At 44.7% G+C, this 13361-nt stretch overlaps 1 protein-coding gene across 3 annotated transcripts in view; it reads right to left on the reverse strand.

Annotated features, from left to right (window-relative positions):
- Positions 1 to 830: 830 nt before the first annotated feature.
- Positions 831 to 13361, reverse strand: part of LOC135896839 (zinc finger protein 425-like) — a 38731-nt gene continuing 26200 nt past the window's right edge. For all 3 annotated transcript variants that reach the window (XM_065425322.1, XM_065425320.1, XM_065425321.1), the window contains exon 6: positions 831 to 6977. In XM_065425322.1, the coding sequence (XP_065281394.1) occupies positions 6726 to 6977 (252 nt within the window). In that variant the 3' untranslated portion in view covers positions 831 to 6725. The remainder of the gene's footprint in view (positions 6978 to 13361) is intronic.

Below are 13361 nucleotides of genomic sequence, written 5' to 3' on the forward strand. Positions count from 1 at the left end.
AGATCTGTAGGTATTTAAGCAGGAAGTTCTTCGAAAATAAAACCAGTTGTTAGAAAGCGCTCGTCCTTGTGTTGCCACTCTTCTTTGTCCCTGTCTGTTTGCGCACAAAAAAGTTGTTAAATAATGAATCTGTTCCAACTAGGCTGACTCGCAGTTATGCTTAAGAAGAGTTGCACAGTTTTCTAGCTTCCTTGATATGTACCAAACACCAATTGCATAGCAGTTGACTGCCCACTGCCTCGAATGATGTCTCGCTATAGCAAACTTGATGTTGGGTGCCTGGAACTCGTTGTCCTGGTTATAGTGCGTGGCCTCCTGGCCTTATCTCCACTGCACTTGCACTTCGCATAAGCATGTATCTGGATTTTATTGTTGATGCAATCACTAGGCCCCTGCCTCCCGAGTTGGAGGCCGTATATTTTGCTGCTGCCACAACAGCTTTGTATCTGCTTCAACTCAATGCACTAAACCTTAAGCCAACAAATCACCAGGCCTCCAACTCCCAAGCTCAAAGCACTGAATTTTGCTTCTGCAATCAGTCGGCCTCTGCATTTCCAGCATGAACCTCTGGGCTACGCTGCTGATGTAAGTTAGCTTCGTGAAAGTGCACCCAGGCATGTTGTCTTCGAGCACAGCAGAATATCACTGGCCTCTCTTCAACAATGCGTCAAGTGAACTGCTCCCTCTCTGCAGCAGCCTGTTGATACCAAGTGGTTTGGCAGAGCTACGCTGCTTTATGAGAAGTGCCTATCTTGTAGCAAGCACAGCTGCTATATCCCAAGCACATATAGTAGTGCCACATGATCCGTTTTTCACCAGCTACACGCTCCTTTTTAAGCAATTACACAAGTGCACACATGCTGTGTAACCATTCTCTCTCTCCCTAGCTGTGCGCTTCTGTGTGATCATGCAACCAACAAGCTGAAAGTATGGCAACAACTAACCAAAATGTGTGCAAAAACAGAATATACCTCTAATGAACAGTACTGTGGAAATCCTTCCTATGTTACTGTGAAGCTGTATATGGCTAGCCGATTCATCTGTCTGTCTATAGGTCGCCTGTGCACCGAAAACTCCTCCAGTGCAACCCCATGTGCATGAAAAAAGAAAGAGAAAGAGAGAGGTGCTTGATTAGCCAACACCACCTAGATAGCACAAGGCCCGTTTACTCCAATCCATGACGTCATGCTACTTGGCCTGAAGTTTTTATTGACAAGGCTGGCGTGATGAAAGCGGTGACATCAAAATTACTGTTGCCTACTTGAGAGCATCCCTATTAGATTTTATGGCAGTCAGGCCAGATAACATGACGTCATGGATCAGAGTGAAAACGCCCTGTGCTACCTAGGTGGTGTTGGATTAGCTGCGCCAGTATTGACATTGTTGCTCTCCGTCGCAGCCGAGCGCATGCACAGCAGTTTCTCTCCGGCTCTGAAATGGGTAGGCCACGTGTCATATATACTCCTGAGGAGCAGGCAGCTTTCTATCAGCAACGCCCGGGGCAGAACCAGGAATGAGCTCGTCTGTGCCGTGCCGATGCTGCACTCCGGGCACAAGAACAGGCTCGTGCAGCCCAGCGCAAGCAGCAACTGCATACCGAGGATCCAGCAGCCTACCAAGTCGTCGTCTAATGAACCATCAGGATTATTCCAGTGATAAACACTGGGGCCGCACATTTCAGCTTCGCTGTTTAACCATCTGTATGAAGTGCTTGGGTGGTGACTCTTTTCCTGGAGAACTGAAACTACTGCTTAGGCACAAGCACATTTTGCTGGGGCACCTATTAGCAGACAGTGGTATAAAAGAAGCTAGTACCACAAGTGCTGTAACCAAGGATGATGCACTAGTGCATTAAGTAATTAAATATGACTACACTTACAACTACCAATATGGTCAGCTACACCAGAAAACAAATACATCCAGTAGGCTGGTACTTCCAGCATTTGTTAATGAACCCCACTGCCTGGGAGATACTCACGTTCAACTGTTACCCCTTCAACTAACAGAAAGGACAACTGGAGACCCATTACTATCACAGGCTCTAGCAATGGCCTCAGGTAAACTACCTTTGCTGCAGGTCCTCTCACATATTCTACAACCAAACCTGTATCTAAATATATGTACAGTGCGGCAATACAGGACAGATGATCAGAGGCCGATACACAGCACTCATTGACCCGGTGTTTCTATACTGTACAAATAATCAAAATGCCACACCAACATAGCCACTACCCCTCAGTACAATATCCCGGTGCAGCCCACTTGCCCATACATCTCACACTGTGACAAATTTAACTACAATTTAATTTGTCACTGATGGTCATTCCTGTGCCTTGGGAACAATTTCTGGGGTGACAGCCCCAGAATTACAACCTGCTGTTAGCTTCCTCAGCTCTGTGATATAAAAAAACTGGAAAGTGACTTATGTAGTAGCTGGTTATGCTGGGCAAAAGTCTTTGCAAAAACATGGGTGTTCCATTGGCATCTAGGGCTGTAATTATGCAATGAATCTATCTCAATGCTGTTCCTTTTCATGCTTTGTCGGTAGTCTGAACAACGCTCCTCCCACATTATCACTGTGATTGCCAATTGTGAACGGTGGATGATAAGGAAGGAATAGAATGGAATGAAAGGAATTCTTAAACTACACTGGCCCTGCCCTATAAAATCGGGGGACACTGTTTGTGGCTCATCAAATACCAAAAGGGCGCAGTACGGAATGAACTGGATCATATCAAGATAAGAAACTGTCAGGAACAGCAGACACAAGCACACAGCAGCCTGGCTGACGTGACACCAGCTTTATGTACCACACAGCAGTGAATCCATAGTCAACATCAGATGATGGCCAAGAGTGCCCAATATTCAAGAAATGCCTGTTGCCTCCTTACCAAGCAAATAGAATGCAGAGCATTTAGAGTCGGGCACATGCAGTGTCTCAGTGCCCAGGCCACAAAGTAACCAGTGCATTCCAGTTTGCAACAGAGACATAATCTAGACTGGGGGCAAAAACTGTGGTCTCTGCAAGCAGAACTAAAACTGCTTTTGTGGAGTGCCCCTCACAGCAGATAGCAAGAACTAATCACATTTTCCAGGGATAACTTCTTCAGGTTGTAGCAATGCCATTGCAGAATAAACATGCAAATCGTTGGTGTGCAGCAGTTGCGTACTTGTCACTTTTTTTTTTTTTAACAAAACATCTGAAATATAAAGGATAGCCCAACTTTAACGCTACAACTAAAACTAGGAATCCACAGAATAATTACAGGATTCATATTATAGAGCTGTAGAGCCAAGAGCTATGGCAGATTCAGACAGCATGAATGGCAAAATGGAATGCTTCAGCTGCATCCAACATATCACCTAGCCTTTTCTTGTTCTAATTACCTTCCTTGACATCATATATGGTGTTGTTTGCAGCATTTAATCTGCTCACCAAATGCCAAGAACTTCTAGAATTTTAGTCCATGAACCATAAGAGAGCTCTTTCATTAAGTAATCTGCTTATGTACTTACTTGATTCTCGGATACATGCTTTTGGGGGAAGGAGAGGAGGGATTTACTAAAATGAAATGCAGATTAGAAGTATAAAACAATGTTACACTAGCTGCTGTACGCTGTCGTTAGCATTAGGCCTGGCCCACAGAAGATTTTCCTGCACGCAAAAAGACACCATGCAGGCTGCGCACCATTGCTGTGTGCAACCGGTGCATCTACCAAACAGATGCAAAGCACCAGTGTGGCTAATGCAGTGTGTTCACTGCAAATGGTATGCTGACAATAACAAACTGCCTCACCGTAACTGGTTTTCCACTGTTACCACTGTTAACTGTTACCATACAGACAGTAGTTGGGAGTTAGTAGTTCAAATATTAATTGCATGACTAGCTACTGTTAAGGCCCTCCACTGATGGATTTAAACATCTCAACCACGGTTGGAAAGCACTGCCATGTGTTTGTCATACATTTTATTTAATTATTTATTTATTTATTATTATTTGAGTGTGCATGTGGCTCCACTCAGAGCTAGAAGTAGTGCCACAGATACACAAATACATAGACAAGCATAAAACTTGAGCATGGGTATGTGCGAATTGTGGACAAAGCCTTACCATGCTCCTGCATGACTTGTGAAAGCATATACAGTCGCCGACTGATTTTTCAGACTTGCAGGGGGCTGCAAAAATGTCTGAATAAACAGGTAGTCCAAAAAAAAAAGGGGGGGGGGGAGGGAACTTCAATGGTAAAATCAAATTGGTTGCTCTTTAGAATGCCAAGGGTAGGAAAAATTTGCTGAATTTCCCCCCATGTATTGCATCATTGAAATAATAGACAGCTTTAGCAGAGTGCTGCTGACAGTCTAATCTGCTCACGTTTCATGCATTCAGGCAGTGCAGAGAACTGAACTTTTGATAAGCACGTCATTCCCCGCCTCCCAGAAGGGCGAGCAACGCGCAGTCAGTTTGGCTGCAAACCAACAAAGAGACAAAGTTTAAACATCATCACGCTTTGCTTAATCGGCCCTGCAGTGGAGCATTTGGCAGTCTGCTGCTGGTATGAAAACTGTGCACATGCACACTGGTGTTCCTGCTGGGCAGCTGTGTGAAAATTGCAAGGATACACTAGGCTTAGCAGAGTGAAATGTATATGCACAGCTAATGCTTTCTATTATTTACTTGAAATACCGCGATGGTCGAGACAGCAGATGCATTTCCAAATTGCCTGTCACGCAGTCCAATGTGTGCTGTGCATTATTGTGAAGTGCAGGCAAATGTGTGCGACTTTGGCTGTTTGATGCAATCAGGTTAGACTGTGTTGCGCAAATTCATTTGTGGCTCTCTGCCGACATGCAAGCTTTTGCTGTTCTGTCTAGTCAGCACACAAACTTGCCACATGTTCATGGTACTAGCCAGCAGCAGATTGGCAGTGATCTGTGATCTTTGCTTATACAGCTAGTTTAGCCTGTGCACGTGATCACAAGTGTGACTGTCAAATAGGTCTACTGGTGCGAAGATACTAGTGGCGAGCTTCTTGAGATGGCTTGCCGTTATTCAGCTGGCGGCAAATTTTTGTCAAGGCCATACTGCCTACACACATACGCCTAATCAGCCCCACTTTGATATGATCCAGTGGTGAACATTTAGTGTAGACACTCTGGCAAAAATCTCCTAGTGACAGCCTTACAGCATTCTAAAAGTCATGTAATCACATCGCCAACAAAAGTGGCATATGGGGGACAACCTGATTGGCAGCAACTTTGTTCATGGCCACCATATCTGTGATGCACATCATCTCCAAAAAATTGAGTTACACCATATGGCATCCACACTTTCAGAGGCTGTTATACAGCAGTTAAATGGAAAACATGGCAGTGTCATGAGGAAATCCGAATAATCAACCAGGTCTGAAAAATCTATTGGAATCATAAGATTTCTGTGTGCAAGTCAAAGGGTGTATACTAAAACTGTGGAAGTTGAATTTTTCCTTATGTTCAAAATTGGGTGACCATTTTGATTGAGGGTGTCACATTTTTCTCCCTCTCTAGTCATTCAATTTAGGCACACACTGCATTCAATGGCACTCTACAACAGAGCGGGTATGGCACTCATGGAGTGCAGAAAAAGAGTCCGTGATGCACTGCGATTTGTGACAGCCCCTTCTTTCTGTGGCTATCTTGTGCTGCAACTGATAACAGTTTAGACAAAGCAACAATGCTTAAAGCGAAATGGGATGCTCACTGTTTTCCATGGAGCAGCACTATCATCACAGATCTGACAAACATGGTTTCTCTCATCCACGGTGAGAAAGGGAGGCAGCTGAACTATAGCACATGCTAGTTTTCTGAAGGTGTGTTATCAAAGCAAGGCACATGCAGCAATTAGAAACAGAAGAATCATAGAAAGGGCACCATGAATGGCAAGCCACACCAAGGTTCTGTGAATGTAGATAAATAAACAGTGTGTCAGCGCCATAAAGGTGGTTTCCATAAGGACATTGGTTGCAGCCTTTGCTATAAACCTTGACTATACAGCCACTGTGTAACACCAAATGAAGAACACTGAAGAATAACGCACATCCTGACAGCCTTTTCTACAATAACACAGTAATGAAAGGAAAAGTTGGCGTCCACTTTACAGTAGTATGAAGCTATTAAAAAAAAAAGATCAAGTGAATTCTGTGTGAATTTTTGCAGCTTTCCACAAAATTCATTTTCTTTATATGCTCTTGAAAAGAGCATTACCCTCTCACCGCATGTCTTTAGCATCTCACCACAGAGAGGGAAAGAGAAAAACTAAAGGAATAAAGAAAGCCATGAGCTTACCTAAAATAGGAAAGCTGCTAAAGTGCGACAACCATACTAACCAGCACTTCTGTACGACAGAAGTGGAAAATCTTGCTTCTAGTTCTACAGCACGCATAGCTCAACGACTTCTATGCATTGAGCTAACATGTGTCTGCTTTAACTCTGGGATGGACCTCCTGACACCCAAAGCACACACAAGGTGACGGAAATACGGCAGGTCATGCATAACCGCCTGTTTTGCTCTGGAATTAAGCAGACGTGGTGATGCGGTGGTATGCATTACATGTTATGCAGACTTATCTGAGGTGTGTTAGTTATTTTGGCAGCGTTCTGTGATATTAAATGGTGCTTAAATGTTGCAAACAGGCCCAAGAGTACAATTGAAGCAAAAGAAAGAGCTTAGCTTGAAAGTAGTAGTGGTTCATGAAGCAGACTGTGCAAAGCCAACAATGTCTCCCAAGGTGAGCGCCGAGGAAAGGTTTGGTGTCTGTTCGACAGAAGCTGGTGCTGAGGCTCCATTTAGCGACTGTGCCTCTGAAGAACTATGATCAGATAGGTGGGCTTTGTAGTTGTCTTCACGCACAGTCCGGAATGAACACAAAGGGCATGCAAAGAGCAAGCTGTCACTTTGACCTGGATGCTTGCGATGCAGGTGGCTCTTGAATGTACTGGACTGCAGGCAAAGGAAGAAAACACAATGATAATTCATTTGCATTACATATATGGCAATGTGACACTTATAAACTGGGACAAGCTAAGTGACAAAGATTTACAGTGCCTTCCCATGTAGCCTAACATATATTCTGGGATTTTACGTGCCAAAACCACAATCTGACTATGAAGCATGCCATAGTGGGGGACTCCGAATTAATTTTGACCATCTGGGGTTCTTTAATGTGCCCCTAAATCAAAGTACATGAGTGTTTTTGCAGTCAGCTCCCATCAGAATAAAGTCACCGCGGCCAGCAGCACAATGCCATATCCACAGTGCTACTGCAGTGCATTTTTGCATAACGATAGCTTGCAGTACACAAAATTGCATTCTGCAATCACAAGAGCTTTTCCACAACACTACTTTATGCAAACTAAAATAGAAGACACAGAGCACAGATAAACTATCTGCATCTTTGATGCACTGTACCTAAAACGAAAGTACAAAACTGGCCTCGGAGCCAACATGAAGCCAACAGTCCCTATCCAGCACTGATAACCTTTCATGTGCAAAATAGATGCATATTGTTAAAAAAAACATCCTCAGGCAAAAATCTGAACTTCCGTTGATTCAATCCTGATGGGACTGCCAAAACTCCGTCAGGTCGAATGAAACAAAAGGCAGAAAAAAGCTGAAACATGTCGTTTATTCACTTGCAGGGTGTCTACCAAGTTGACGTTTTCAAATTCCTTGAGTTTTCAGGTTTTCCCTGCGTGCCTTTGCAACATTTCCTGAGTAACACTGAACTTTGTTTTATGTTGAGATGGGCTGACACCACGTAGCACGATGCTGTCACTCTCTGGTAAGCATATTAAAAAATAAAAATAAAACGACTTAATACAGTTTGAATAGTAAGGAGTAGTGTTTATTTTATTCAAAAAAGAAAACAGAAAGGAGGGGTTACAAAAACGCACAACGAATAAAATATCTTCGAAAAATATGGTAAAATCCATTGCAAATTGAGTCAAACATTTTCAAATACGAATAAAAAGAGATGCATGCAAAAGCAAAAATTTTTGAAAATGAGCTATTTCTATCAATTGATAGCAAGCTCATTGGTGCAAGGCCCAAACTTTGTCACAAGTGAGATTCTCTCAGCAGCTGGAAAGTCAACCTCAACTGTCCTGACATAGCCTCACCCGTGCACGATGCCTCAGTGTTGCGTTTCGCTGCTTTAAAGAGCGTATTATGGTTTGGACGAGGAACAACTGCATCTAGGTGTCAGTTAATACTTTGCTTTCTGAGCTCAAGCTCCGTCAAAGAGGAGGCGGCACACTTCCTTTCCTGTTCATTTCGCAATGCATTGGTCCTTTCTGTTCTCGTCGTCGTTCTGCTGCGCGTTCGCCCTAAAGATTATTTGAAGCATCCTCTTGGTCACTTGTAAAGTCAACGTTCCATTTTTCGGGCTCCCTAGGGGCCGCAGAAATGTCCGACAAAATGAATGCATGTCTTTTACTGCCCTTAAGGACTCAAGCCACAGGTACGCCCGAGAAAGCTCTGAAGGCCTGGCAGTACACTCTTTAGGCATATCGGTGCTCATACTGTGACAGGAGATGGCGGGTGCACGCGTGTATAGTTGAAGAATACGTACTGTGTCCCGTGACAATGTGAGTGAGTGAGTGAGTGAGTGAGTGAGTGAGTGAGTGAGTGAGTGAGTGAGTGAGTGAGAGTGAGTGAGTGAGTGAGCGAGTGAGTGAGTGAATAAACTTTATTGCAGGTCCAGTGAGGACGCGAACTCGTTGCACACCCGGCTAGTCTCACGTCGGGACCGGCAGGTCTAGCCCACCGGCCCGGTCGCGGGCACGCAATTGCCCCTTGCTACACTTGTTAAGCTTCACCGCAATACTTTCGTGTATGCTTTACCACGTAACACTGGTGCACTGAGGCGAAGCTGAGTTTAGGAAACCGGCATTATGCAACGTGCAGTGCTTTCCGAGCTTCAAAGCTAATCGCGAGGATTACAAAGGCGCAGTCGGTGCCATTGCTGACAGCGGCAAATTCTTTCGATGAAAAATAGGGCACCGAACGGCAAGAACCTTAATAGCGAACATCGAAGCAGCTAGGCCTAGCATTCCCGCGGTGGTGGCTACGGCTACCAGCGGATCTGCGTGCGATGGCGCCGGTTCGAGGAAGCGAGATAATCAAAACAGCGGTGGTGGCTTTGATTATTGCCGATTCGGACATTCGGCCACGGCAAAAAAAATCTGGAAAATCAGACGGCGAAGGGCTCTTGCATTCGAAATTTCAGTGTTCATTGACTCTATGGGGTAAGTGGTGGTGCCATGAAGCCGTCCGCATTATCGGGCATGTCCCGAAAATCGGGCGTCCGGAAAATCGGTCGTTGACTGTACATTGGCAACTCCTCCAGCCGACGACACAGCGTCGAAGACGATTCGTTATGATTCCTATATTTTCCTCGAGCCAGCATTAGCGCGACTTTCGTTCCCTTTAAATAAAATTACAGCTAATTTTGTCTGATAGAAGCACAAATTCCCTGAGTTTTCCTTGAGTATTTCCAGAATATTAAATATCCCTGAGAATTCCCGGTTTTCCTGGTTGGTAGACACCCTGAACGTTTCCCTGAATGGCATTTGCAGGTTATGTGAGCAGAAATACAGAACACAAGCCAGTAGAAGCGCAATTGATATGATCACATTTCATACGATTTCAGGCACCAATTTAAGGTAGAAGGCAACTTCGAGACATTTGCGTTGGCTGCCGCTGCCGCTCCTGCGGTCACTTCAGCGACGAATGCAGAGATAATTGACACTGCTGGTGGCCCCATTGAGCATGAAGAGCCAGTAGATGAAGAGCCACGTGAAGTGCCAACTATGGTGCAGACGCGGAGTACCTACGCCTGCTGCGAAATAAGGTTGAATGCATGGGCGGCGACCAAGACCTCATGCAATGCTTGGTCAAATTAGGGCACGAGTTGCTCACATCCGGTAAGAACTTTATACAGCCAAAGCTCACTGCCTTGTTCGCACCTGAATAAAGTTTTGCTTCACTGAATATACTGTATTTTGACTTCCTTGGAGTTATGGTGCAATAGAAGCTCGACTACTTTAGCTTTCCTCGAGTGGTCGCTTATATCAAATTACTGCTTACAACTAATTTTTTTGCCGTCCCGCTGACTTCGTTATAATGAGGGATTATATTATAATGACGTTCCTGATGGAGCCATGGCCAGTACAACATCTTTAGAGACATTTACCTGCCATAAATTCTGCTACTTGTGTGCATGCACAGAGTTTATTGTTAAATCTGCTGCAAACAAGGAAATACAAACCCACACAGAAAGAACAAATTACCTACGCTTAGGGTTATTCGTTTTTGGGTTTTATATTTTTTCAAATTCGGGGGGTAAACATCGGGCGTTATTTTTCGGCTTGGTAATCGGGGAGAAATCAGGTTTTTTGTGGAAAAATTCCGCAATTCGGGTTTTATCGGGTTAAATTTGCAAACAAATAATTTATTCGATTTGCTCTAACCAGTGGGTAACAATTAGGGCTAGATTTCGGGCTGCTTTCAAGAAAATATTGCAAAATTTGGCGTTTCTTTGGTAATGAATTATTACTCGCAGTGAGAGGCAACGGTCAGTTTTAAGAAAAGAAACATTTTATTCACGAGGGCTGGTCATCGACGTTCTACACGTTCTTATTAACATACATAATCATCTGCATGCGCAACATCTCGGTTTCCATACGAGACCTGTCTGGTCTCTGCAGGTACCTTAGCTGAGAGAACGTTCGCTCAACGTCACAGCTGCCATTAGCTAGGCACAACAATGATAACGCTACATTTGCTAGCCTTGGGTAACGCACAGTTGCGTTGTTCCAAAAGTCCATCACTTCAACACCTTCATTTGTGGGGCTTGCTTCCAGCAAGTACTGGTTGAACTCCTCGCGAAGGAAGCCTACATAGTCCATCACGGAATTAAAGAGAAGTCAGTAGTCATCAAACGACTGACTCAGCAGCCGCTTCTGGAACGGATCGAGTACGGCTCCCAGTTTCCACAATGTCAACTGGTTTTCTTCTTTGCCAGAGACGTTCCGTTTCAAAGTGAAGTCCCATTTTGTGGATATTTTGGCGCAAAACTCTTCACAACAAGTTTTTACTAATATGGCACTGCACTTAGGCAACATAGACAAAACACCTTTCGCCCGATCACTTTTACCGATCATCGTGGAAAGCTCGTTGACAGTCTGCTGTAGCTTGACGCTTACGAGGTGATCGAAGCTTGGCATGAGGAGTTCTCTGCTTTCAAGCGTTTTCTGGACATCTAAAAGAGGCTCAAGTGCATCTCTAATTAAGACTGCCTTTGCATAAAGAACCTCTTTTTCAGAAAGTATCGCTTGAATAGCTTCCGCTTTGGTGCTATCATGCGAGCATTCAACGAGTTCTGTTAATGAGCTCTACATTTCTATGATGACAACAAGCGCTTTGTAGAAGCTTTGCCATCTGTTCGGAACTACAGAAGGAGGCTTCTTTGCATCAGCGCCAAACAGGCTATTAGAGGCACATATTTCGATGTACTTTTGGTGCAGCTTGTTAGCGTGCTTAAATAATGCTCCGAACTTGATCACTGCGGATCGAACATAAGACACGCAAGGTGACGAAATTGCATGGTCAACGCTCACATGGATCAAATGGGCTAAGTCCTTTACATGCAAGATGTGGATCGCTTCAGCTTCGCAGATCTCACGTACCATTTTTCACATGTACTCCGCGGAATCTGTGGCTACGGCTACAACATCCTTCCACGTCTTGCCCACAGTAAGGAGAGCCTTGCCGACTACCCGGGCCACTGTGTAGCTGTTCGAAGCATTAACTCTGTCGACGTCGACTAAACAAACCTGCGTCTTTTTTGCTTTTTGACTATAATAGCACAGCAGAGTGTTAATGGTAGGCACTCCGGTTATGTCAGGGGATTCGTCGACGATAACACTCACTTTAACGGCTTGCATATCATCACGGATTTTCGCCATGTCCTTGTCAAAAGCTTCTTTCAGGTATTTAATCCGAAGTCGTTGTCTAGTCGGCATAGTTTTAGCGGCCTTGCAGTATTTGCGTACGAAATCCCCCAGAGGTCCGTCCGCCTTATGCATGCTGATTCCACTGTATGCCAGGGCACGAACGAAGTCGTGAATCACGCCATCTGCTTCATTTTCTTTAGCACGCTGCCTACAGAAAACATCAAAGAGCTGAGATGTTCCCACCTTTTCAGCTTCTTGGACCGCCATCTTCAAATTCTTATGACGCGATGACGTGAGATGCTCGCGAATTCGGTCGTAGGGCTTCTTCACTGGATCGGTGACCATCTCGGTGTTGCAGTACTTGCACACCAGCGCGTGACTGCCTTCAGAGTCTTTTGTTGTAGTCTGTATATCCTCGTGTTCTTTGCACCAATCATCCAATGTCTTTCGTTTTCTTCCCATCGTGAACGCTAGTCAGCAGTGTTGCGAATGCACGACGTGTAAATATCGCTGCTGCGCATGCCCAAGCTGGAGGCGCTGTGTTCGGGACTCCGACGTTAGATGGCGCCACGGGGCCTGCAGTCAACGATTGTCTGTCTGTCGGCCACTTTGGCCGCCTCTCGCCTGCGCGCCAACTGGAGGCACAGCAATTCCGTGGGCACAGTTGTTTCAGAAATCGGGAAAAATAGGGTTTTAACCTATATTTTAGGAACCCGTTCGGGATGCAAAAATCGGGTAAAATCGGGTTTTACCCGAAAACGAACAACCCTACCTACGCTGCAAGCTATGCACACTTGCTGTTAAATAAAACAAGCCATGTAAAGGTTGTTCTGATGATGTATCGTTATTCCCATTCAAGCTAATGAGTATTGTACTAAACGCACTGTTATGCATAAGTAATAAACATAAGGCCAAAATTGCCTTTCTGTCGCAATCATGGTCAAGTTTAGGCAAGTCAGAGGCTTATGCACATTCTGTTACCCCGACATCCCATTTTCTTAGCACCTTTCTGCATCCTGGCAAAGCTCTCATTTCTACCACCTATATTGTCATTACAAACAAAATAATGCATCATGTATACTCAAACCTCCTTTTAACAAAATGAAATTGTCCTGCCAATGGCTACAATGAACTAGATTTGACTCTGAAACCCAAAAATACCCAACCGTTGGACACCGATACAATGCTTTCCACGGGGTTTGGCACTCGTTCACTGCAGCAGTTCAAAACTCCTATGTCCCCACGTTGAATACACTGTCGAGCAATACTGCTCTTTTTCACCACCCCGCGTAGCTGCACACCTATGCATCAGCATCAGCTCACTATTAGCGGCGAGAAATTGGAGTGGCGCCCTCTTGCGAGTGACGTC

The sequence above is a fragment of the Dermacentor albipictus genome, chromosome 1, assembly GCF_038994185.2.
Source record: "Dermacentor albipictus isolate Rhodes 1998 colony chromosome 1, USDA_Dalb.pri_finalv2, whole genome shotgun sequence".
In the NCBI taxonomy this organism is placed as follows: Eukaryota; Metazoa; Arthropoda; class Arachnida; order Ixodida; family Ixodidae; genus Dermacentor; species Dermacentor albipictus.